The 27782-nt window shown below is 50.6% G+C and overlaps 1 protein-coding gene across 8 annotated transcripts in view; it reads right to left on the bottom strand.

The window, feature by feature from the left end:
* Window positions 1-393: 393 nt before the first annotated feature.
* TDRD6 (tudor domain containing 6) overlaps window positions 394-27782 on the bottom strand; it is a 2207410-nt gene continuing 2180021 nt past the window's right edge. For all 8 annotated transcript variants that reach the window (XM_085610549.1, XM_085610550.1, XM_085610554.1 and 5 more), the window contains one exon: window positions 394-1087. In XM_085610549.1, the coding sequence (XP_085466675.1) occupies window positions 1044-1087 (44 nt within the window). In that variant the 3' untranslated portion in view covers window positions 394-1043. The remainder of the gene's footprint in view (window positions 1088-27782) is intronic.

Below are 27782 nucleotides of genomic sequence, written 5' to 3'. Positions count from 1 at the left end.
GCGTGCCTCCAAGTTCAAGATGTGGATTGCTGACAGTGTATTGCAACAAACAACTAGAAGTATATGCAGATATACTGCTGCCCCCACCTCCAGACCCAGAGAAATATGGCAACTCCTAAACATTTACCAATTATAGAAAACAGACGATAATGTATTCTGAGAACCTGCAGCTACTCCTTTAGACTAATGTAATCACACCACATAAATACATAAGTGAGGTATCTCTTGTGCGCTGCCCTGCGAAGGTGCCTGGCATCTTGCCCCCAATTCTGCTGTAATTTATATTGAATTTCTTACCCGCTATGTATGACACATTGTGTGATCAATGCTGATCTTCGTCTTCCCTCATTTATGTTTGTATGTACTGTTGGCAGCAAATTCTACACAGACTAATGGTGACCAATTTTCTTTAATAAAAATACAAATAAATGAAAAAAAAAAAAAAGCTGTTATACTATTAGGCATTATAAACTGCGAAAGACACAATACTGGCCTACAGAGGTTGTTTTACAGACAAGTAAAATGGAGGAACGTCACCTGAATGACACAGGCAGTAAAATCTGAGACTATGACAACTGATCTGCAGGAGAAGGGGAGGGAAGAAACAAAAGGGGTATATGTGTTGGTGGATTTTGTCAAAACAAAATCAAGGAACACCACTAAATAGGAGTGTTCCCCATGCTATGCACCTTTTTCATGAAAGGCATACATTAACAGCAGGTAAAAGTATATGCTAACCATTTTCAGCCCACACTTCCCGAGATTTATTTCAAAATAACATATTACAATTTACACGTTCTGCATTTACAAAATAACTTTTACATTTAGAGCTACACATTGATAACAAAAGCACAAGAATATAGTGTTTTCTCAAAAAGATACATTAAATAAAATAGGTGAAAATTACAGTCACGAACTGATAATTTTACTGTTCATTTTTAATAAATGTTTTCAGATGGGCAGATTACTCATGAACAATGTTGCATGAAAACTTTACTTCTGCAGCAGTGATTGTATCTTCTGAAGTCTTGCTCAAGGACATTTCATGTATGGCAATCCATATTTACAGCTGAAGTTGAACCCGATTCTGCGTAATTAAATGCACTACATAAGACAATGCACTCAAGTTCAATTAAGAAAAAACATTAAAAGTATTGCATTCGCACATGATCAAAAATAGAGAACAATATACTTACTGAACCGATACCTGTACTTTAGTAGCCCTTTAGACACACTTTCCCCAGACCCCAACGATGTCACACCACAGACGAAGCAATTGACTTACACAGCAAATAATTAACTTTTGGACAGCAGAAAATCTCAGCGCTGCAGAATTCACCCCAACCACAAACTCAATTTTTCTATCTCTGGAACGCCAAACAGCACAGATAGAGAGCAAAGAAGTACACGTTTATATAGAAGGATGAAATTAAGGACAACTGGAACAACATTCACATTAGCAAGGAATTAGCTCTTACTAAAACACCAAGTCCCACATTCTCCCACACTTTCCGCATTTCATGCGAGTAGAGAAACTACGTTGCTGACTGTTGTTCAAATATGTTCTTAAGGAGAGCATAAATGTGCTCTGTGTCTACTTATAAGCATATGCCCACAACAGTGTTCTATGAACATATGTGGCGTAGCCCATTTAGCTGCTTTGCAGCCTGACTGCTGGAAACCAATGGATGCCATTTTGGCATGCACATTGCTATACAGAAGAGAAAAGCATAATTAGTATGATTCAGATTCGAGAGCACACATTCTAAAAATGTATTGTAACAAAAGAAAACGTTTTCTTCATTGTTACTTAAAGTCAGTAGGGTCTTTCTTAATACTCTGTGGGTGCTCCTGCAACATAACACCAAGTCTGGAAACTGCTGTTGCAATGCATCTATCATAAGTGGTGTGACCCAATACCTGTGATTGGATGTGCCCACGCCAGTTTCCTTTAGTTTTTAAATGGAGCAAATATTGTGTATTCAGATAGATAGCAGGGAAGTTGGAAATGGGGAAAGAGCTCTGGACTGAAAACATAGTCAAACTGATGTTTACTAAATCCTTTTACATGACTCTTTCACACACTCAGCCTGTGAAATCTGAAATCTAATAAGGGAGGAACAATAGGTAGGAAGAGGAAGCATATGCATGTGTCATAACTCGTACGAGTCTAAGGAATGGCATCCATGCTGCGTTAGACCCAGCAGAGTGTGGTCTGATGTACAAGTTACTTACCTTCGGTAACAATGTATCTGGTAGAGACGATTCTAGCCGCAGATTCCTTAACGTAGAATTCTCCCCAAGCGTGAGACCGGACCTGGAAAACTTTCTTGCCCAGCATCTCTGCTCGCCGGGGGGGCGGTACCACGCGACTCCGCCCGATGTCCTCCGCGGCGTGACGTCAGCGAGGTCACATAAGCCCCACCCCGGCGTGCTGACGTCAGTTTGCTTCGGAGAACGTTTCCGCGCCACAACGCGGAGCCATCACAGCAAAACTGAGGAGAGCATGGGAACAGTGTGTGAAAAATCCCAGAGAAACAAAATAGAGAGAAACAAAAGGGGAAAACAGAACCAGGTGGCACTAAGGCACCAGAAGGCGACAACAGTAGGCCAGAGCAGGAAAAGAGCAGAGCACCACTCTGAGGAACAACTGTGCAAGGCAAAGCGAAAACACCAGGTGCCAGTAAAGCACCAGAAGGCCAGAGCAGCAAAGCCATAGCAAGAAAAGCGCAAGCACCACTCCGTGGAACCACCTTGCATGCCAAGGCACGAGCCCTCCTGGACGCGAGAGAAAGAGCGAGAGAAGGAGCAAGAGAGAGAGAGAGAGAGAGAGAGAGAGAGAGAGAGAGAGAGAGAGAGAGAGAAAGAGTAAGAAAGAAAGAGAAAGAGAGAGAGAGAGAAAGAGAAAGAGAGAGAGAAAGAAAGAGAGAGAGTGAGAGAGAAAGAAAGAGAGAGAGAGAGAGAGAGAGAGAGAGAGAGAGAGAGAGAGAGGGGGAGTGAGAGAGAGAGAGAGAGAGAGAGAGAGAAAGAGAGAGAAAGAGAGAGAAAGAGAGAGAAAGAGAGAGAAAGAGAGAGAAAGAGAGAGAAAGAGAGAGAAAGAGAGAGAAAGAGAGAGAGAGAGTGAGTGAGTGAGTGAGTGAGTGAGTGAGAGAGAGAGAGAGAGAGAGAGAGAGAGAGACTGCAACCACAACCAGAAGGGCTACAAGCCCGGAACAGAGAAGCAATAGCAATCCATCCCCAGACCACCCGCCAAGGATGGCCATACCTCCTGAAAGGAGCAGGAGGTCAAAGGACAGGTAATTCATCCGCAGACTACAGTGCCAAAGAGTGTCATAACCTCTGCGAAGACAGGTAAAGGAACTCCCAACAAAGAAGACAGGTGGGAATCAGAGACCCCGACAACAGAGGGAAAGAGCAAAAGTAGACCCTCACGCTGGAGAGAAAGCAGCTGGAGGGATGCCTGACCGGAAGAAGACGTAGAGGACACCCACAAAAGACAAGGCACCCAGAGGGAGGTGACTGTATAAACCCAAGCAAAGGGTCTTCGCAGAAGAGGGAGGAAGGGCGTGTCGTGAAGGAATCTGCGGCTAGAATCGTCTCTACCAGATACATTGTTACCAAAGGTAAGTAACTTGTACATCTGATAGAGACTACTAGTCGCAGATTCCTTAATGTAGAATAGTTACCCAAGCCATACCTAAAAGGGAGGAGGGCCTGCGAGAAAGCCGTCCCCACCAGTAGAGACACGGGGCCCCAGCAGGGGACTTGTCACAGGGACAAGAAAAGAAACGCCAGGAAATCCTAAGCTCAACCAAGGGAGAACTGTCCAACACCCCGCAGGGGCAGACAGCGCCCTAAGAGCCTCAAGGAACACAAAGACCACCTCAACCCCTAGGGAGAAGAGGTAGAACCGGAGGCCGGGCACACCGGAAGAAACACATACACAGTGACAGAAAGAGCTGTACACACCCCGGCCACAAGCAGCGGACAAAGCAGGGATGGTTGCACCACCAAAAGTGCAGACAGAACAAGAAGAAAAAGAGCACAAGAGAATGCATCAAAGGCCACAACGGTGTAGCAGAACAAGAGGCCAGCACTGGCATGACAGCCAGCAGCAGACAACACCCCAGAACGAAGCACACAGGACAAGCAAGGCGCCAGCCAAAGGCAGAGGCCAGGAAGGGCCAAGAAGTGCCAGGACACGCCCAAGGAAGGGGCCGGCACACACTGACCCACGAATGAAGGAGAGAGGAGGACGGACCAAGCCGTCCACCAGAACGCAAAAACCAGGGAAACCAGTTCCTCTCTTGGACGCCAGAGGACCAAGGCGGACAGAAATGCAACACCGCTACAACGCAATGCCGCAGACAGCAGGCCGGACTAGGCCAGCGACACAGCGATCCAGGAGGACGAACGGACCAGGTCGCCACACAAGCCAATCCAAAACTATCAGCAAGAACATCGCACCTGCGATATACCGTGACGCCACGGAGAGCAGAAGCCCCCCCCCCCCCCCCCCCCCCCCCGAAACACAGACCAACTCACAGGTCACTGAGGGGGGGAGGAGGAGAAGGAAGAGGACGAAGTCCCGCAAGAAACCTCTGAATGGCAGAATCCGCAGGGGCGTGGAACAAAAGAGTACCATCAAAGGGAAGGTCCACCAGCCGTTCCCTAATGTTCTCCGGGAACACACTATCCCGTAGCCAGGCATGCCGACGAAGGGCCACTTAACAAGCCATGGCACGACCAAGCACCTCTGAAATGTCCAGAGCCGAGCGAAGAATAAACGCCTCCAGCTCCCGGCGATCGAACACATGGTGCCTCAGATCAACACAGACACCCTCCTGAGAAGCGGCAGACATAAGGGACTCCACCGAACCCCACAAGCAAGAAGTGGCAGTACTGGCCTCCGTAGGGCCCCGCGGCGGGGAAAGCAGTTTCTCTGTGGGTGACGGCTGCAAGCTAAGGCAGCCGTCCCCCAGTGCAACCGGAGGAAGGAAAGGCCAAGCCCAGAAAGGGGAACCGAGAAATGGGGAACCTGAGGCGCCTCTGGCGAAGGCTGCGGGCGCGGTGACAGCGAAGAGCTGTACTTAGAGGACGCCGGGGAAAAAGCCACGACGTGGTGACCCTTCTCCGGAGAAGATAAAACCAACAACCGCTGAACCTCTGGAAAAGATGGAGCGTCCGAAGACGAATCAACGACCCAACGTCATCCGGGCGCCGTAGAGTCCGCCACCGGCGTCAGGTCAACTTCGACCAGCGCATAGGGGACGCCGGAACGACCTCCGCCACAACGCGCGGCGCAGGATACCGGGGGTCAGAGCCTGGGCGGCTAAGGAACGGCGTCAACTCGACCTCCGAAGAGGCAGCCGCCTGCGTGGAGGGATGAGAGGGGCCCGGGATCACGCCCGACCCCTAACCGGCCCCTACGGCGCTACCAGGGCCAGCAGCCGCCGGCGCCTGAGTGGCATCACCGCGGCCTCGGACAAGGCAACCGCCTGCCCAGAGGACCGAGGGGGACTAGAGGACACGCCCGAGCCCCGGCAACCTCCAGCGACTCCACAGGGACCCGCACGGGCTTTTGCGGCGAGGCAGAGGCTCCGTGGTCCGAAGGAGGGAAGCCCGAAGGGCCGCACCCAGACGGGCCGCACCCAGACAGCACCACATCCTCCGAACCTGGAGCCAAACCTGTTGGCGCCGGAGGCGACGTCGCAGGAGTACCCATACGCGGCAAGGGATACGCAGATGTCCCAGGAAGAGAAGGCGAAGGAGGAAGAGCCAACAAGGCCTGCAAGGCCGCCGCATAGGCCTCCATCTGGGCTCTGGTCGCCCTCGTGCCAGGGAACGGCAGATAGGTTGAAAACACGCGGGTCCGCACCACCCGCGGAGAACCCACGCCCCCAACAGGCCGGGGACCAGGCCTCGGGGAAAAACTGCGACACTTACCAACAGGTGAGCGACGCCCTTGCGGCCTGGGAGAGGGACGATGTCGGAGACGGAAGCGGCGGGTCTTGAAGCCTTCCGCGGGGGACGGGCGTGGTGACTACGCCGACCGGGACATGCGTGCCGAAAGGAGTTTCATCCGGCGCTCCCGTTGGGACTTCGACTTCATTTGCAGACACGCCTCGCAGCCTGTGGAGCCGTGGTGCTTCCCCAAACACCACATGCAGATGGGGTGAGGATCAGTCGCCAACATCTGGCGCGTGCAAGACGAGCACGTCTTAAAGCCCGAAGGCATTCGCACACTGTTCAAGAAAATAGCCTAAAAGTGGAAAAAGAAGGCCTGAAACAGGCCGGGGTGGGGCTTATGTGACCACGCTAACGTTACGCCCGCGGAGGACGTTGGGGCGGAGTCGCGTGGTAGATGCTGGGCAAGAAAATTTTCCGGGTCCCGTCTCACGCCTAGGGATAATTCTACCTTCATTAATCTGTGGCTAGTAGTCTCTATCAGATACCAAATGTTGGTTGGGTTCCATGCCAAAACCAGCAATGGGTGATGAATGATATAACCTATCTAATTGTGGTGGCCTCAGCAGCCCACTGCCCACCATCATATCCCCCAGAAGTCAGAAAGTTGGTGTGACAAACAATTCCCAGTGTCTTTGGGCAGGAAAACTGAAAGGCTTGCATTGAATCCAAGTTGTGCAGCATTTCCTCAATTAAAGAGGTATGAGACATGTAAAGATCATAAGAAGAATGATCGTGTTCCAATGGAATTTTTAAGAGCCTCTTAGACTAAAGAATCCAAAGAAGCCTCTGTATCTATGGAACACCATTCAGGGGAATGAGGACCACGGGCTGGAAGTTTGTGTTGAGATCTGGCTAATGTACAGTGAACAAAAAAGCAATTTCCCTCAAAAGGTTTACCTCGAAGGATGCCTTTAACTCAAACGTCTTAATCATCAGCCCAAGGAGAATCTGATTAAGGTCCCAGAGGAAGATGATGGAGCGCCATATCAGACAGTTCAATACATTAAGCCCAATACAAATTCTTTTGACAGTCTTATTAGCTATAAAAACCAGTATCATGGCCCAGTTGGTCCAAACTGCCATGAAGTAGGTTTTACTGATATCCACTTCCACCCCCTGTCGCAGTTGGATCGGGCAGAGGTAAAAAAAGAAAATGACCATCAAATATATGCAAGACGATTATCTTTGGCAAAGATCAGAGAAAAATATTTAACCATCTGTTCTTGTAATGGTTTTAAGAAGAGGAAATCCTGGTAGCCACCAGACTCAAGATTCTCTGAAAGACATGCAACGATATTGAAAGGTCAACTACTCAGACAAACAAGTTACTTACCTTTGGTAACCCATTATCTGGTAGAGACAAGATCTAGCTTTGAAGTTCCCAGGTATCAGACTGGAGCCGGGATATCTTCGTGCAAACAGTATCCATGCACGTTGGTAGGTGGCATCGTCCACGCCATAAGGGACGTGTGCATCACCTATATAGGTGCCACCTCGATGCACTGACGTCAGTTACTTTTCACGACTTTCCACGCCAGGAGCGTGGAGTCATGGAGTGCACCAACACTGCTGTGTCCAAACTAGGGCCCAGAACCTTGTCCTCAGAGCGGGGAGGATTGGTAAGGAATCTGCGGTTCTACCAGATGATACGTTACCAAAGGTAAGTAACTTCTTCATCTGCTTCCATAGCTTTGAATAGATACTCAAGCAATGTGGTGGGCTGCGGACAAATCCTAAACTAAAAAATCCTGTAGGACCGATTGGGCGAAGTGCCCATCCCTGCGGACCTGACGAACAAGTTACTTACCTTCGGTATCGCTTTTTCTGGTGGATACAGTATCTGCCTGTGGATTCCTCACCTTGTGAATATCCCCTGCGCCAGCATTCCACTGAACTTTTTTCCCCAGCTCTCTACGCCGACGTGGACGACGTCACAATGCATCAGCTCCGCTCGCGACTCCGTATGACGTCACCGAAGCCATAAGAGAGCCACGTCGGCTTGATGACGTTAGTTCCACCCATTTTTTCCGTGCCCCTGAGGCGCACAGGTGGACCAACGACAAATTCGAAGTATACACAGTATACAATATACATTCAAATATACAGAGTACATAAACAAAAAGAAAGCTAAATCAAACAAGCATTTCCTACCAATGTACCAAAAAGCATAACATCTCAAACAAGACAACTGTTAAGGTATACAAAGGTGGACAACGGGGAGGCGGGTGGGCCAGTGAGGAATCCACAGGCAGATACTGTATCCACCAGAAAAAGCGTTACCGAACTAAGTAACTTGTTCTTCTGATGGATACATCTGCCAGTGGATTCCTCAGCTTGTGAATAGATTCCCACAGCAGTCCCCACTCGCGGAGGAGGGTGTCCACCTTCCTATACCAGAAAGTCTTGCAAGACAGAGCGCGCGAAGTGGCCCTCCCTCCTCATCTCAGAGTCCAAGCAATAATGCTTTGCGAAAGTATGGAGGGAGGCCCAAGTCGCGGCTTTACAAATATCTGCCACAGGAACACCCCTGGCCAAAGCAGATGTAGAAGATTTAGCTCTAGTTGAATGAGCCCTAATACCCTCAGGTGGAACCTTACCAGCCAGTGCATAGCAGATCTTGATGGCAAGGATGATCCATCTCGACAACGTGCGCTTGTGCACCGCTCTTCCTTTGGAATGACCAACATAACCCACGAAGAGCTGATCGTCCAGACGGAAGTCCTTCGTTCTGTCCAAGTAAAAGCTTACAGCTCTCTTTGGGTCCAGGCGATGAAGTCTTTCTTCCTCTTGATGAGGAGGAGGATAAAAAACAGGGAGAGTAATAAACTGCCCCAAATGAAACGGAGTAACTACTTTAGGCAGGAAAGCAGCCCTGGTCCTAAGTACCATCCTTTCAGCATGTAATGTGAGAAAAGGGGGTTTAGAACTAAGAGCTTGAAGGTCACTCACCCTCCTTGCCGAGGTTATGGCTACAAGAAAGACCGTTTTAAAGGACAAAAGCCTCAGAGGACAGCTATGAAGAGGCTCAAACGGGGACCCCATCAGAAAAGTCAAGACAAGATTAAGGTCCCACTGTGGCATTACAAAAGGAGTAGGAGGAAACATGTTTATAAGGCCCTTGATAAACCTTAGTACAATCGGAGATTTAAATAATGACGGTTCATCAGGAAGACATAGAAAAGCCGATAAGGCCGATAGATAGCCCTTGACCGTGGCCACAGCACAACCCTGCTGAGCCAAGGAAAGAGCAAACTGAAGCACATCAGAAAGATGGGCTTTTAAAGGGTCAATGGATCTCTCTCCACACCATTTAACAAACTTAGACCACCTATGTGAGTAAATGGACTTGGTGGAGTGTCGCCTGGCCGATAAAAGAACATCCACCACATCTGGCAGGAGAGAAGGAATTCAGGTTGCCCCGTTCAATCTCCAGGCATGAAGGTGTAAGCTCTGGAGGTGGGGGTGTAGAACCTGCCCCTCCGACTGTGAGAGGAGGTCTGCCTTCAGAGGGAGACAGAGCAGAGGGCACAAGGAGGGGTGGAGAAGATCTGTATACCACACCTGTAGGAGAGTAGGGTCTGCTTCTTATGGTCCCCCCCACTTTTTGCTTTTGCTTCACTGGTTTTCGACTTAGATGTGGCTGTGGGCCTGCTAATCAGACCCACAGCCCAGCTGTTCTCTCTCTAAATTCATACTATGTACTTTAGGTACATAACCAAATTGGTAAGGATCACCTTATAGGGCCCTGTACAGTGTACCTTAGGTACCCAGGGCATGAGTGTACCCTAGGCCTACCAGGGGCTGCAGCATGTATTATGCCACCCCTGGCTGGCCTCCCATCATGACACAACTGGCTGATCACTCAGCTGGGGCAAGGTCGTGTAATCACCCCTTGCTTAGGTATAGTATTCCTATACCTACCTTATATATAGACACATGGGGAACCTTTCAGCCACTCCTATGGCAGGCCTTAACAATCCTGAAGGCAGAGTGCTTGGTAACATGTGAGATGGTGCTCTAGCATGAGCTGAGCCTGTCTGCAGCTTTCGGAACCATGTCCTTATAGCTGTTTTATGATATCGCCTACCATATACACTTAAAGTGCCTTATAATCCTCGCGGTTATGGTAACTATGGTTTGGCTTTATCAAAACATGTTGTGTAAGGTGTCTAACACTCTGGAATACTACCCCCACACCATTTCAGCGATGAGGATAGTACTCCCCCCTTCTAGAGGGAGAAGACATGTTAAAATCCTACTACCCGGTTAAAGTTAACCAGAGCCCCAGCATCACAAAATGGATGCTGCTGCCACGGACACAAGTCTGACCTCCTGCTGCTGGGAGTCCTTCCAGCGAGGGAGGCTTGGACAATAGGTTTCCTGCCTTGGGAGGTGCTAGCACCACCCTAGACAGGGCTTAGTGTATTGGGGCAGGGAGGGATGAAATAAACGAGACACTGCCTGGGGCACACAAGATGTCCCATGCATAGTCCGGTTCAAACCGGTGCTGGGGCACTCCAGCCCCAGTCCTGGCGCGAAACTGGACAAACGGAAGGAGGTGTAACCACCCCCCTCCCTGGTCCCACCCATAGGAGGGACCTAGCAGGTAACCCAGCCCCCCAGATTAGTATAAGAGTGGGAGCTGAGTCCCTAGGACTTTGGATTACCCTGAACTGAAACTAGACACAAAACTCTGGACCTTCGACATTCGACGTCAAGAAGACTGAAGAATCTCCCTTGTGGCCAAGGAGTGGCCACCCTGTGCAAACAGGCACCAAAAAGCGACCTGCCGTTTGCTTTGCCTAAGTTCTACGAGGAACCGACTGCAGAGCCCGACCAGCGCCTTGACCTCCGGACTTCTCTGACCCTGATCCACATCCACAGCCAAGCTGAGATCCGTGGAGGCGACGAGAGACGTGGGACCGGCTACCTGGGAAAATTGGCGAGTAGCTTCCAGCGCAGCTTCTGAGGCATCCTCGAAGTTGTGCTCTGGGGATTGAGAAGCCCCAACCCCGAGCACCATCTGCACCGAAGATCAGCCCTCCACACTCCACGAGTTCTGCGTGGGGCCCTTCTGCATTTTCCTGCTCGACACGTCTGTCCGGTTGCTTGCCCGTTGGCTAGTAGCCTCAGTGACGGCGAACCCTTGACTTTTCACCGCTGGTTTGGCTCCTCCAGACTGGCCCTTGCTTCCCTGTGAAAGAGAAGCACCTCAGACCTTCCTGGTCTGCACCTGAAGAGAATTTCCATTTCCGCGTGGGTTGACTTTGGCAAGGCTTGTTGACTCCAATCGGGACGTCGACTCCGCCAGCAACAAGATCCTTCGTGGGACAGCTCGTGTCCTGGTCATCCTCGACGCCTCCTGGTCCACGCAGCTGCAGAGACAAGCTTCAAGACATCACTTGTGTTCTGCACGACATCGCCTGGTTCCTTCCTGGTTCCACAAGGTCACTGGCTAGTGACCCAGACTTTGTCCCCTCTGCTTGCAGGTGTTCTTCCTTCAAGATCCATCCTTGGATCCACCGGACATCTTCCTCCTGGCCGCCTGCCAGCATCTGTTCTTCAGGCATCCATAGGATCCAGCGACGACACCCGACACATCTTCACACCTATGCACCCATCTCCTGTGGGTGAGGTAACGCGAGTACTCCGGTGCTCCAGTGGATATTGACTAACCAAGTGTCTAAGTCTCTAGTTACTTCCTCCAATTTACTTCGGAAGTGTCCTTATTCTTCCTATTTCCAACTGCTACATTCCCATTGACTTTAATGTAACCCGCGTGTGGGTTTCCACACTGCACACGCTTCCCGTGGGCCTCCCACTTCCTAACTATTGGTAGGGTAGTGTAGCCCCAGCGATTCCCGAGGCCCTAGGCCTACTCCCTGGTACTTATACCACTTTTTTAGTATATGGTTTGCGTGGCCCCTGGGCCTAACTGTATTTTTCCTGTGTAACTTAACGTATGCTACTTAAGAAATTGTTGCTTAGACCTCTGAACTCATAAAGAGTGCTGAGGGTATATGTTAGAATAAATACATTCTAATTTTATATATACCTGGTGTGGTGTCCTTTCATTTGGTATTCAAGGGATTGTAATGGTATAACAGCTGGCTTCACATGCTATACAGAGTTTAGTCTAAGACTGCTCTTGTCCATGCTACCACTAGGATAGCTGGTCTATAAGGTTGACTTTACAACCAATCACCATAAGGGTTGTTTGGACTGATACAAGGTGTACACTAGAACTAGTGACATCATATATCAGGCCAACTTCTCACAGAGGGTATCTCAGGTGTTTCTGAGGTGTCCAATATCCTCTTCTTAGGTGGTATAGAGGTAACCTGGCCGGTAATGGGGTCAATATGGAGTGTTCGGCGGATCCGGCGGATCTGGGTGGAAAAGTTCCTTGGATCCGTTGTCTTTTTTTGGCGCCGAGGACTTGGGCTCCGAGTGGTGCTTTGGCCTATCTTCTTTAGCTTTTGGAGGGGTTTTTATGTCCTTATGCTTAGGTGAAGTTTTCGACACCAAAGATTTAGGCAGTTTATTCGGATCCGAAGGCTTGGGTTGAATTTGCTTCGGTGCCGAAGAGTCTGGTACCTTGGGTTTAAGTTTTGGTGCCGAAGATGCTTTTTCGGCACTGTGGTGTGGCTGGCTCGAACCAGAGCTGCCTGAAGGGTTTGTGGGCTTCGGAGCCAGGCCCGGAGGCGGGGCTTCTGAAGTAGTGTCACGGTGTCGACCCAGACCCAAAGGTGAAGGTGTTACAGGAACCTTTCGTTTTTTTGGGGCAGGGGCGTCGATGTCAGTACTCGCGCTCCGTTGACCTGGAGTAATCGACTGGTCTTCTGAATCCGATTCGTCGGATTCAGAGACGCTGACTTGTTCATCCCCTGTCTCTGGATCATCGGGGCCTGCCTCGAAGATGTTGTCCGGTGCCGAAGCAGTTGATCTGGACATTTCGTGTCGTTGAGCCCGGCGATCACGTATAGTTTACTTGGACCTGAAAGAGTCACAGGCCTGGCAGTGTTGACTCTCGTGTTCAGAAAAGAGACAAAGGTTGCAGACCGCGAGGAGATCTCTGTGTGGCAACTTAGCCCCAGACTTGCATTTTTTGAATGGAGTCCTTGCCATATGCTGGTTGATGGCGCCGATCAGCCCAGCGGCTCACGTCGACGACCGGACTCAAACATTTATTTGGAACTGGATACGCGTCGAGAGATCGTGATCGAAAAAATTCCGTCGAGTGGTGAGAGCTGTTGCGCGTCAAAGGGGAATCGAAACAACGTCGACCCGGAGCGCAGCAAATTACATCCGAACCAGATGGCGGAAAAAAACAATCTGGAGATGGAGTCGATGCCCATGCGCACTACTAACCAAAGGAGGAGTCGCCTATCTCGTGACTACAAAGACTTCTACAATAAAGTGCAAACATCCGAGCCCAACACCAGATGGCGATCTATGCAAAAGTATGCAATCTACAGCTCATATGCCTCAAACATTAGATTATACGTTTTGTGAAATGTATTTGTGATAAATAATAGAGTTAATGTAGATGAAAGAACTGATTAAGAAAGTATAGAAAGGAGAACGCATAGCTACACATTGATAATGATGATCTATGCTGATTTGCATTTTTTTCTACAATCCTTTTGTTTCTCCCCCCCCCCCCCCCCCCCGCTGTTCAATGATGGTACATTGAAATCACTGTGTATGGTAAAGTTATGTGCAATCAAAGAACAGCAAAAAGAGAAAACTGAAAATGTTATGTAATTCTAAATTAATTTTGTGTTCTCAAAAATATATTATAATTTCTCTAATATATTATCATAAAATAACAGTTTTTCATTTTCTTCTTCTTTATAGTAGCTACTGTTGAAGTTTGAAAACAGTTTTAATGCTGTTTAGGATATTACTACTCTAAAATAGATTTACTGAATGATGTATCTAAATTATTTGAAAGGTAAGAATCCATAATACAATATGCAGGATAACCTGAATCTTTTTTACATATTAATTATATGTTGTTTCTAATATAAATAATGTTCATCCTTTAGAGTATTCGAACAGTATCATATTTCTGAGGAGCAGTATCACACTTTTTACAAAAGTGTTTAGACCAATAAAAGTGCTTTTATTGCAAGTTATTTACTCCTCATACAGCGCAGGGGTATATTGAACTCGCTATCCAAGTACTTCTCAGACGCATACATAGAAACAGATCTCTGCATTTGTGACTGAATACTCGATTAGAACTGATAAGATTTGTGCACTCGTATGATAAACTTAGTTTTGAAGTTGGAGTCATCAGATGCATAACACGTGTCAGAATACATATAGAAGCCTACACATACTACAATATGTCTGTTTCACACCACATGTATTCTAAATTTGCGTACAAGAAGATGTATGTATTACTTTCTGCTCCTTAAACAGGTCAGGTGGGTATTGAAAGTGCTTTTTATATTTGAAAATTTGACAGTTTTGAAGTATGATGTTTCTACTCATTTGAAGTAATTTAGGATACATTATAGAGCTAATAGAACTAAGTTTTAAAGGATAGAATCTACTGTATACGGCAGAACCCATGCACTCATCCTAAACGTATTCTTGCACTCATTCATTCACTCAGGCACTATGTATACAGCCATCCAATCATCCAGATCCTACTCGTGCACTCATTCAATCACCCCAACACTACTCTTGCAGTGTTCCAATCACCTAGGCAGTACCCATTCACTCCTCTATTCACCTAGGCACTACCTATGCACTCATGGAATTATTCAGGGACTACCCAGGCACTCAAGCAACCAAACCGGCACTATGCATGCACTCGTCCAATCACCCTGCGGGGACTACCCATACTCTCATTAACCCAGCTACCATCCATGCACTCATGGAATTACCCAGACACTGATCTTCCACTCACCCATTCATTCAGGCACTACCCATGCACTCATACATTTATTCATGCACTGCACCTGGACTCATACAATCAACAAGGTACTACTCATGCATTCATCAAAACTCCCAGGCACTACCCATGAACTCACTGGATGAGCCAGGCACTACCCTTGCACTAAGCCATTCACTCAGGCACTACCCATGCACTTATCCAATCACTCAGGCAGTATTTATGCACTCATCCAATGACCCAGGCACAACCCATGCACTCATCCAATCACTCAGATACTACCCATGAACTCAGCCAAGGAGCCAGGCACTACCCTTGCAGTAATTCATTCAATCAGGCACTACCCATGCACTCATACAATCACCCTGACACGAGCCTTGCACTAATTCATTTACCCAGGCACAACTCATGCAGTCAGTCAGGCACTATACATACACTCTTCCAATCACCTAGGCACTATCCATTCACTCACACAATTACCCAGGCACTAACCTTGCACTCACACATCCATTCACTCAAGCACTACTCATTTATTCATCTAATCACTCAGACTCTATCCATTGACTCATGTATTGACACAACATATAAGTTTTCTTTTTTAAACCAGAATAGGTGGTTCCGTACATATTTTTTCTAACAATTATTTTTTAGGGGTGTTTCCTAGATTTTAAGAATGACAATGTAAACAGAAAAAAGCACAAAACAGCATGCTTAATTCGTGGGGAAAAAAAAGATAACGGTGGTTGTTAATAGTGTCCAACATGGTTTGGATAACCTGTTCACTGATCCTTAAAACAAACAGTGATTTATTTAGGTCAAAAAAGTCCTGGCTTTTCAAAATCAGGTAGAGTCGGTGGAATTGACTCCAACCTGTCGCCTGCTCTTGAGGTGGAAAACTGTGCATATTAGCTCCCATCATTTAGTCTTGCAAGTTCAGCTCCTGTAAGCCTGTTCTCGTGCATGGTTTAAAGATGGTTGTACATAGACTATGTACTGCAGGAATATTTTCTGTCCGATCCTCATGACAGCACCTTCTTGCACACGCTGCACATTACTTTTTGTGCACTGACCTTCTGCTGGCCCTTTGGTATGCTGAAGAATTGACATACCACATTCTCCTCCATATCCAAATTTAGGAGTAAAATCTTCCAAACACCAAAAAACTCCTCCAAGACTGGTGGTACGCATGGGGCTGACCCTCATGTGGTCCTGAAGAATATGTTTAGGGGACACCTCGAAACATATCGACCAAATACTAGGGACAGTATACACAACAGTTACACTTCCTCCCTACTATTAACTTCTTTTTATCCATACCAACTAAGAACAGGAATAAATTAATCGCTCACTAGCTTGGTATTTTTAGCATCACCATCACCACTCCCGCATACACTGCACTACAAATTTGTTCACAAAAAGTGCTCCTACGTAGTTACACAACTTGCAGTACGCCCCAGACAGTAGCTGTCTGGGATGGCCCCAATGATGAAGCATGTCACCTAGGGACAACCCTTGGTGAGTGAAGGGACTCAAGACGAGAATTTTCTCTTCTTAGATTCGGGGCGTTGTTTCGCACATTTAGCGGACGCCCTTCCCTTTGGTTAGGTTCCTTCCTTGTTCTGTCATTTACAGATTTGTTAATAACTATACATAGTCTGGAGGATGATCCTAACGTCTAACTCCATCTCCCCCCTTTCTTGTTTATAATATTCACCCACTTATACAGTCAGTCAGTCACCAACTAAATCATCCATACAAACACTCATACACCCACTCTTTCTTGTATACACGTTGGCGGTTATGTATGTAGATATAGATAACTTTCTTAAACTTTTTAGAAACACTCACAGTCACTGGATGATGTCATGAGTGATGTCATTTGAGATATCATGAGTGATGTCACTGACCATGTCATGAGTGATGTAATATGTGACGTCATCAGCAGTGCATTGCAGGGCGCGAGTTATAGTTAGCTCAGCTAACTAGAATGGCTGCATTTCTTGTTTTGTATGAGTGAAATATCAGCTTAACTATAAAGTCCCTGAAACCTGTGATTTTTTCAGTGAATATCTAAGGATGTTTAAATGCTAATTCCTAACATCCCTGAAACCTGTATGTGTGTATGTGTGTATGTGTGTATGTGTGTATGTGTGTATGTGTGTATGTGTGTATGTGTGTATGTGTGTATGTGTGTATGTGTGTATGTGTGTATGTGTGTATGTGTGTGTGTGTGTGTGTGTGTGTGTGTGTGTGTGTGTGTGTGTGTGTGTGTGTGTGTGTGTGTGTGTGTGTGTGTGTGTGTGTGTGTGTGTGTGTGTGTGTGTGTGTGTGTGTGTGTGTGTGTGTGTGTGTGTGTGTGTGTGTGTGTGTGTGTGTGTATAGAGAGATCAGCCTTCAGAAAGCCCTAGGCGTGCCACCCATATGGGCAAAACACGTCGGCTGCACTGTGTTATATCAGGCTTGAATACTGATGGCTTCAATTAATGCATTAATTTGAATTGTATTACATTTGCATAGTTACTTAAAACCATTGCAATACAAATTTCAGATAATGCATGTAGGAGAGTAGGGTCTGCTTTCTATGTTCACCCCCACTTTTTGCTTTTGCTTTACTGGTTTTCGACTTAGATGTGGCTGTGGGCCTGCTAATCAGACCCACAGCCCTGCTGTTCTCTCTCTAAATTAATACTATGTACTTTAGGTGCATAACCCAATTGGATAGGATCACCTTATTGGCCCCTGTACAGTGTAGCTTAGGTACCCAGGGCATAGGTGTATCCTAGGCCTACCAGGGGCTGCAGCATGTATTATGCCACCCCTGGCCTGGCCTTCCATTATGACACAACTGGCTGATCACTCAGCTGGGGCAAGGTCGTGTAATCACCCCTTTCTTAGGTGTAGTATTCCTATACCTAACTTACATATAGACACATGTGTACCTATCAGCCACTCCTATGGCAGGCCTTAACAATCCTGGAGGCAGAGTGCTTGGTAACATGTGAGATGGTGCTCTAGCATGAGCTGAGCCTGTCTGCAGCTTTCGGAACGATGTCCTTATAGCTGTTCTATGATATAGCCTACCATATACTCTTAAAGTGCCTTATAATCTTAGACGGTTATGCTAACTATGGTTTGGCTTTATCGAAACATGTCGTGTAAGGTGTCTAACACTTTGGAATAATACCCCCATCCCATTTCTGGGGATGAGGATATTATCCCTCCCTTCTAGAGGGAGAAGACATGTTGTAACCTACTTACCCGGTTAAAGTTAACCAGAGCCCCAGCATCACAAAATGGATGCTGCTGCCACAGACACGAGTCTGACCTCCTGCTGCTGGGAGTGATCCCGGCAAGGGAGGCTTGGACAATAGGTTTCCTGCCTTGGGAGGTGCGAACACCACCCCAGACAGGCCTTAGTGTATTGGGGCAGGGAGGGATGAATAGAATGAGACATGCCTGGGGCACACAAGGTGTCCCGTGCATAGTCCAGTTCAAACCGGTGCTGGGGCTCTCCAGCCCCAGTCCTGGCACGAAACTGGACAAAGGGAAGGGGGTGTAACCACCCCCCTCCCAGGTCCCACCCATAAGGCGTGACCTAGCAGGTAACCCAGCCCCCCAGATTTGGATAAGAGTGGTAGCTGGGCCCCAGGAAATTAGATTATCCTGAACCTGCAACTTGAACAGAAACTCTGGACCTTCGACATTCGACGAAAGAAGAAGACTGAAGAATCTCCCTTGTGGCCAAGGAGTGGCTACCCTGTACAAACAGGCACCATCAAGAGACTACCCTTTGCTTTGCTAAAGTTCTACGAGGGATCGACTGCAGAGCCCGACCAGAGCCTTGACTTCCGACTTCTCCGACCGTGATCAACATCCACGGCCGAGCTGAGATCCGTGGAGGCGACGATAGACGTGGGACCGGCTACCTGGGAAAAGTGGCGAGTATCTTCCAGCGCAGCTTCTGAGGCACCCTCGAAGTTGTGCACCGGGGATTGAGAAGCCCCAACCCCAAGCACCACCTGCACTGAAGATCAGCCCCCCACACTCCACGAGTCCTGCGTGGGGCCCTTCTGCATTTTCCTGCTTGCCGCGTCTGTCCGGTTGCTTGCCCGTTGGCTAGTGACCTTTGTGACGACGCATCCAGAAATCTTCACTGCTGGTTTGGCTCCTCCAGACTGGCTCCCGCTTCCTTGAAAAAGAGAAGCACCCCAGACCTTCCTGGTCTGCACCAGAAGCAAGTCATCCGTTCTTCGTGGGTTCCGCTTGCCAAGGCTTGGTGAGTCCTAGTCCAACTTCGATTCCGCCGACAGCAAGAGCCTTCGTGGGACAGCTCGCCTCCTGGTCCTGGTTGTCCTCGACGTTCCCTGGTCCTCGTGGCTGCAGCGACAAGCTTCACCTTCACCTGCAATCTTCACGACATCGCCTGGTTCCTTCCTGGTTCCACGTGGTCACTGGCTAGTGACCTTGACTCTGTCCCTTCTGCTTGCAGGTCTCCTCTCTTCTTTATCCCAGCCTTGGGATCCACCGGACACTCTTCACTGACTGCCTGTCAGCAACTTTCCTTCAGGCATCCATAGAAGTCCACGACGAAACCCGACGCAAGTTCACACCTATGCACCCGCAGCCCGTGGGCTAGGTAACTTGGGTACTTCGGTGCTCACAAGGGTATTGACTATCCTAGGGTCTAGTTTCCGAGTCTCGACTTTCTAGCTATACCAGAAGTGTCCTAAAGAACAAGTTACTAACCTTCGGTAACGATGTATCTGTAAGAAACATTAGTTAGTTAGATTCCTCACCTTAGAATATCCCCAGGCGTCAGACTGGATCCGGAAGATTTTTCGTCAGCAATACCCCTTGCGCGTCGCTAGGCGTCGTCTGCGGCTCCGCGTCCGTCGTCGGCGTCGTGCGCCGGGATGACGTCGTCGGAGTACTTAGACGCCGCCCTCGCGCGCTGACGTCAGTTCTTGTACATAGCCTTCCGCGCCAGGAACGCAGAGCCATGCAAAGACCGACACTGGTGCCAAAAATAAAATCTAGGGGCCTGAAAGGACAACCTTAACCCTAGATGTCAGTTCGCAGAACGGGGAGGATGGGTGGGTCGGTGAGGAATCTAACTAACTAATGTTTCTTACAGATACATCGTTACTGAAGGTTAGTAACTTGTTCATCTGAAAGAAACACGTTAGTTAGATTCCTCACCTTAGAATAGATACCCAAGCAATACCATCCCCGGTGGTGGGTCTGCGAACCAAGATCACACCAGAAAGTCCTGGAGGACAGAACGGCCAAAGAAGCCATCCCTCCGGACTTGGCTGTCAAGGCAATAATGCCTGGCAAACGTGTGTAGCGAAGCCCACGTCGCCGCCTGACAGATGTCCTGCAAAGGGACTCCCCGTCCCAAGGCAGTAGTAGCCGCCGTGGCCCGAGTAGAATGGGCGCGCAGCCCAACAGGAGGGTCCTTTTTAGCCAAGGAATAGCAGAATTTTATACACAAAACGACCCACCGAGAGATGGTTCGTTTGTGCACAGCTTTCCCCTTCTTAGCGCCCACGTACCCAACAAAAAGCTGGTCGTCCACCCGGAACTGTTTTGTGCGGTCCAGATAAAAGGAGAGCGCACGTTTTGGGTCCAGACGGTGGAGCCTCTCTTCCTCTTTGGAAGGATGCGGAGGCGGAAAGAAGGTGGGCAAGGTGACAGACTGCCCAAGGTGAAATGGAGTCACCACTTTAGGAAGAAAGGAGGGACGAGGCCGAAGGACAACCTTGTCCGGATGAACAGATAGAAAAGGAGGCTTTGAAGATAAAGCCTGGAGCTCACTCACCCGTCTAGCCGAGGTGATGGCTACCAGAAAAGCAGTCTTTAGAGTTAGAAGACGAAGAGGGCAATTGTGAAGAGGCTCGAAGGGAGCGCACATCAGGAATGTCAAAACCAGATTCAAGTCCCACTGAGGCATTACAAAAGGGACAGGAGGGAACGTGTGTGTAATGCCTTTGAGAAAGCGTGTAACCACAGGGGACTTGAAAAGAGAAGGCTGATCAGGAAGCCGCAAGAAGGCGGAGATGGCAGCAAGATAACCTTTCAGGGTGCCCAGGGCAGAGCCCTGCCGGGCCAGAGAAAGAAGGAAGAGGAGAACCTCAGAAAGAGGGGCGGAAAGGGGATCCACAGCCTTTGCTGTGCACCATGCCACAAATTTGTTCCACCGGCAGGCGTATACCGACTTTGTGGAGGGACGCCTGGCTGCCAGAATGATATCACAGACTTCAGGAGGCAAGTCAAATGGCATCAACTGCCGCCGCTCAATCTCCACGCATGGAGGTGGAGGCTGGACAGGTTCGGGTGGAGGACCGTCCCCTGCTGCTGCGACAGAAGATCCTCCCGAAGGGGCAGACGTATCGGGGGATCGGTCAACAGACTGAGTAGCTCGGGATACCAGTATCTTCGTGCCCAATCCGGAGCCACCAAGATGACTTGGGCCCGGTCGCGCCTGATCTTCTTCAGCACTCTGGGCAGAAGTGGTATAGGCGGAAAGGCGTACAACAGACCGCAACTCCACTCGTGACGAAAAGCGTCGCCGAGCGAGTGCCGCCTTGGAAATTCCAACGCGCAGAACTGCTGACATTGCGCGTTCTCTTCGGTGGCGAATAGATCTAACCAAGGCTCTCCCCACTGCTGAAAGAGGCCTTGCACCACTTCGGAGTTCAGACGCCATTCGTGATCCATCATGCACCGGCGGCTGAGTTCGTCTGCTCTGGCGTTCAGAGAGCCCGCCAGATGTTGAACCACCAGGGTGACGCCCTGGTGTTCCAGCCATGTCCAGAGGCGCAGAGCCTCCTGACAAAGGGTCCACGACCCCACCCCGCCCTGTTTGTTGCAGTACCACATGGCGGTGGTGTTGTCCGTGAACACCTGCACGACACTTCCCCTGACAGAGGGAAGGAAGGCTTTCAGTGCAAGCCGGATCGCTCTCAACTCCAACAGGTTGATGTGGAGACGAGACTCCGCCGGAGACCAGAGGCCTCTGATCTCCGCCTCTCCCATATGGCCACCCCATCCCAGGAGGGACGCATCCGTCACTACGACATGCTCCGGTTGGGGAAGGGAGAGGCTCTTGCCCTTGACCCACTCGCGGTCCGTGAGCCACCACTGCAACTGCTGTGCAGTACCCTCCGAGATCAAGACATGGTCGGACAGGTTGCCGTGATGCTGGGCCCACTGAAACTTCAGGTCCCACTGCAGAGCCCGCATGCGCCGCCTGGCGTGATGCACTAGTAGGATGCAGGAGGCCATCAGCCCCAGAAGCCGCAACACTAGCCTGACCGAAACCCGGGATAGAGGCCGAAAGATGGGAATCAGGGCCTGTATATCCCGGACCCGCTGTTCCGGTGGATGGACCCGGAACTGCGCCGAATCGAGAACCGCTCCGATGAAGAGGAGCTTCTGAGAGGGACTCAAGTGTGACTTCGGCACGTTGATGGAAAACCCCAGCAAATGCAGGAGATCCGCCGTAGTCTGGAGGTGGGAGACGACTGCCTGGGGCGAGCCCGCCTTCAACAACCAGTCGTCGAGATAGGGGAAGACTGGGACCCCTGATCTGCGCAGATGAGCTGCGACCACCGCCATCACTTTCGTGAACACCCGAGGGGCACTGGTGAGGCCGAATGGGAGCACGGTAAACTGAAAGTGCTCTTGGCCCACCGTGAACCGCAGGTAACGCCGGTGGGCCGGCAGGACGGGGATATGGAAATATGCGTCCTGCAAGTCCAACGCTACCATCCAGTCTCCAGGGTCTAGGGCAGCTAAAACCTGAGCCAACGTTAGCATCTTGAACCTTTCCTTTCGGAGGAAGGCATTGACGTTCCGGAGGTCCAAGATAGGGCGCAGGCCCCCCTTGCCCTTCTTGGGAACCAGAAAGTAGTGGGAATAACAACCACGACCTACTTCTGAACTCGGAACGCGCTCGACGGCCCCCTTGGCCAAGAGAGCCGAAACTTCCTCGCGGAGAAGATCCAAATGATCCCCCGAGATACGGTGGTGCTGCGGTGGCATGGCTGGAGGGGTCGTCTCGAAGGGGAGGGAGTAGCCCCTTCGGACGATTTGCAGCACCCACCTGTCCGATGTTATGGACCGCCAGTGGAGCAGGTGATGGCGAACTCTGCCGCCCACTGGCGTGGTATGGGCCTGAAAGCTCGGACTAGGAAGGCTTTGAGGCGGATGCTGCCGGGGTGGATGTGGGCTGACCACGTCGGCCTCCATTTCCGCCACGGCGGAAGCCACGTCCGCGACCGCGCGCAGGTTGGTTCTGCGGCTGGTGGCTTTGCGGACGTGAGGAGGCGCCCCTTCCTTGGCCACGAAAGGGGCGAAAAGCGGAGGTGTGCGCCCGCGGAGCCGAGAGGCCCAAGGACTGGGCCGTAGCCCGGGAGTCCTTAAAGCGGTTCAGCGCACTGTCCGCCTTCTCACCAAACAGGCGAGTGCCATCAAAGGGCATGTCCATGAGGGTGTTCTGGACATCCCCGGAAAATGACGTGGACCGCATCCAGGCGTGGCGGCGGAGCGCCACCGTGGTGGAAATCGCCCGACCTAGCGAGTCCGTGGTGTCAAGCCCACATCTTATGGCGTGCCGTGCTGCATCCCTCCCATCGGCCAAAGCCTGGGTAAGACGCGTCCGGACCTCCTCCGGACACAGGGGCAGCACGTCCTCCACCGTATCCCACAGGGAATGGGAATAACGGTCCAAAAGACAGGCGGTATTTAAGGACCGCAGGCCCAAACTAAGGGACGAGAACAGTTTCTTGCCAAACTGCTCGAGTCTCTTGGAATCCCGGTCCGGCGGAGCGGTCGGGAAGGAGGATTGGGAAGTAGAGGCCTGGATAACCAGACTCTCGGGGGTGGGGTGTTGGGACAGGAAACTGGGGTCGCCCGGAGCAGGGCGGTGGCGCCTGGCAACGTTCCTATCCACAGGAGGAACTGTGGAGGGCTTGGACCAGGTGCCCTGCAGAACGTCAGTGAGGGCCTCGTTGAACGGCAGCAGAGGCTCAGTGGAGCTTGCTGAGGTTTGAAGCACCTCAGTGAGGATGTTGGTCCTCACAGCCACGGCAGGCAACTCGAGCCCAAGGGCCTCAGCCGCCTTGCGCAGCACCACAGAAAATGCTGCACCCTCCTCCGAAGCCACGGTCGGAGGAGAAGTGAATCCAGCGTCTGGCGAGGTGTCCAGCCCGCTGGCCTCCCCCAGTTCATCTGCCCAGTCCTGAGAAAGCTGTGACTGAACAGCCAGAGGGTCCTCGAACCCCTCCCAGTCGCCCCCTTCTTCCGATTCCTGATAAACAGGAGGAATGATCGGAACCGGACTGTAGAGATGGTAGGACTCTAGCGGCGTCGGATGCAGCGTCGGCGGATGCCGTGCCGGCGTCGGGTCCGGATGAGGGCTAAACCGGGGCGTCGGCGTCACAGGCGTCGGCGTCGGTGGCGCCGGTGACGGCGTCGGTGGTTCAGGCGTCGGCGCCGGTGGAGGAGTGACAAGGTCAACCGGCGTCGACTGGGGCCCAGGCAAGGGCCCCGCGGGGACCTGCGGCGTCGAGACCGGAGTCGTCGACGGCGCCGGGGCCGGAGCCGCCGGCACGCCCAGTCGAGTCCGCGGGGCCCGAAGGCGCGCCAGCGGGCGTCGACGGCGGGGCCAGGCTCCTCATCGCCGAGAGGAAGGCACTGATCTCCGCCGGCGCCGCGTCAGCCCCAGGGACCGGAAGGTATGGTGGCGGACGCGGCACCTGCGGCTCCGCCGGAGCCGCGGGGGTGGAACCACTTGGACCCTCGGCCGAGTCGCGCGACCGGCGAGGGGAGTCCGAAGAGCGATGTCGCCGCTTGGACTTCTTAGAGTGTTTGGACTTACCCGACGACTTGGAGCCCGACGATCGATGGTGGCGTCGGCTAGGGCTCCGCGAGCGATCCTTGGACCTCCTCCTGGACCGGGATCGCGCACGACGCGGAGCCGAGTGGCGAAGCTCGAGAAGCTTGCGGGACCGCTCCCGCCTAGCCTTCGAAGTCAGGGCCTGACAGTCGTTGCACGACTCCGCGTCGTGGTCGAGGCCTAAGCAGTAGAGGCACCGGCGGTGGTGATCGGTCACCGACATCAGTCGATGACAATCTTCGCAAGCCTTGAACCCAGGCATCCTACCGGCACCAGATGTCGACAGACAAGGATCAAAAATGATCAAAAAGATTTAGTCAAAAAAGACTAAAAGGGGTAGCTCTCCCGGATCTGCGCTTACTGGCGCGGAAAAAAGAAGAACTGACGCCAGCGCGCGAGGGCGGCGTCTAAGTACTCCGACGACGTCATCCCGGCGCACGACGCCGACGACGGACGCGGAGCCGCAGACGACGCCTAGCGACGCGCAAGGGGTATTGCTGACGAAAAATCTTCCGGATCCAGTCTGACGCCTGGGGATATTCTAAGGTGAGGAATCTAACTAACGTGTTTCTTTCAGATACTGCTTATTTCTAACTGCTAGTGATTCTATTGACTTTTACGCATTACGCGAGAGTGTTTCCACTCTGCACCTGAATCCCGTGGGCCTCCCACTTCCTAACTGTTGCTAGAGTAGTGTAGCCCCAGCGATTCCCTAGGCCTATCCTATTTCCGTGACAGTGGTCCTTATACCACTTACTTAGTATATGGTTTGCGTGGCCCCTAGGGCCTAACTGTATTACTTACCTGTGTGACTTAATATATGCTTGAATAAGACTGTGTTGTACTTACCTCTAATCTCATAAAGAGTGCTGAGGGTTTGACTAGAATAAATACACTTTATTTTATATATATATCTGTTGTGGTGTCCTTTCATTTGGTATTCAAGGGATTATATAAGGTATCACAGCTGGCTTCACATGCCATTCAGAGTTTAGCTTAAGACTGCTCTTGTCCATGCTACCACTAGGATAGCTGGTCTATAAGGTTGACTTTACAACCAATCACCATAAGGGTTGTTTGGACTGATATAAGGTGTACACTAGAACTAGTGACATCATACATCAGGCCAACTTCTCACAATGCAATAAAATCGTAAGATAATAATTACACATATGCAAAATTCATGTATCCTTAAAAGCTTAAAGAACAAGTTACTTACCTTCGGTAACGATGTATCTGTAAGAAACATTAGTTAGTTAGATTCCTCACCTTAGAATATCCCCAGGCGTCAGACTGGATCCGGAAGATTTTTCGTCAGCAATACCACTTGCGCGTCGCTAGGTGTCGTCTGCGGCTTCGCGTCCGTCGTCGTGCGCCGGAATGACGTCGGAGTACTTAGACGCCGCCCTCGCGCGCTGACGTCAGTTCTTGTACATAGCTTTCCGCGCCAGGAACGCAGAGCCATGCAAAGACCGACACTGGTGCCAAAAATAAAATCTATGGGCCTGAAAAGGATAACCTTAACCCTAGATGTCAGTTCGCAGAACAGGAAGGATGGGTGGGTCGGTGAGGAATCTAATGTTTCTTACAGATACATCGTTACCGAAGGTAAGTAACTTGTTCATCTGAAAGAAACATGTTAGTTAGATTCCTCACCTTAGAATAGATACCCAAGCAATACCATCCCCGGTGGTGGGTCTGCGAACCAAGATCACACCAGAAAGTCCTGGAGGACAGAACAGCCAAAGAAGCCATCCCTCCGGACTTGGCTGTCAAGGCAATAATGCCTGGCAAACGTGTGTAGCGAAGCCCACGTTGCCGCCTGACAGATGTCCTGCAAAGGGACACCCCGTCCCAAAGCAGTGGTAGCCGCCGTGGCCCGAGGAAAATGGGCGCGCAGCCCAACAGGAGGGTCCTTTTTTGCCAAGGAATAACAAATTTTGATGCACAAAACGACCCACCGAGAGATGGTCCGTTTGTGCACAGCTTTCCCCTTCTTAGCACTCACGTATCCAACGAAAAGTTGGTCGTCCACCCGGAACTGCTTCGTGCGGTCCAGATAAAAGGAGAGCGCACGTTTTGGGTCCAGACGGTGGAGCCTCTCTTCCTCTTTGGAAGGATGCGGAGGCGGAAAGAAGGTGGGCAAGGTGACAGACTGCCCAAGATGAAAGGGGGTCACCACTTTCGGAAGAAAGGAGGGACGAGGCCGGAGGACAACCTTGTCCGGATGAACAGAGAGAAAAGGAGGCTTTGATGATAAAGCCTGGAGCTCACTCACCCGTCTAGCCGAGGTGATGGCTACCAGAAAAGCAGTCTTAAGCGTCAGCAGACGAAGAGGACAATTATGAAGAGGCTCAAAGGGAGCGCACATTAGAAATGTGAGAACAAGATTCAAGTCCTACTGAGGCATTACAAAAGGGACAGGAGGGAACGTGTGAGTAATGCCTTTTAGAAAGCGTGTAACGACAGGAGACTTGAAAAGAGAAGGCTGATCAGGAAGCCGCAAGAAGGCAGAGATGGCAGCAAGATAACCTTTCAAGGTGCCCAGGGCAGAGCCCTGCCGGGCCAAAGAAAGAAGAAAGAGGAGGACCTCAGAAAGAGGGGCAAAGGGGATCCACAGCCTTTGCTGTGCACCATGCCACAAATTTGTTCCACCGGCAGGCGTATACCGTCTTTGTGGAGGGACGCCTGGCTGCCAGAATGATATCACAGGCTTCAGGAGGCAAGTCAAATGGCATCAACTGCCGTCGCTCAATCTCCACGCATGGAGGTGGAGGCTGGACAGGTTGGAGGACCGTCCCCTGCTGCTGCAACAGAAGATCCTCCCGAAGGGGCAGACGTATCGGAGGATCGGTCAACATACTGAGTAGCTCGGGATACCAGTACCTTCGTGCCCAATCCGGAGCCACCAAGATGACTTGGGCCCGGTCGTGCCTGATCTTCTTCAGCACTCTGGGCAGAAGTGGTATAGGCGGAAAGGCAACTCCACTCGTGACGAAAAGC

Source organism: Triturus cristatus, chromosome 6 (assembly GCF_964204655.1).
Source record: "Triturus cristatus chromosome 6, aTriCri1.1, whole genome shotgun sequence".
In the NCBI taxonomy this organism is placed as follows: domain Eukaryota; kingdom Metazoa; phylum Chordata; class Amphibia; order Caudata; family Salamandridae; genus Triturus; species Triturus cristatus.
This window is presented reverse-complemented; position numbering and strand designations above follow the sequence as displayed.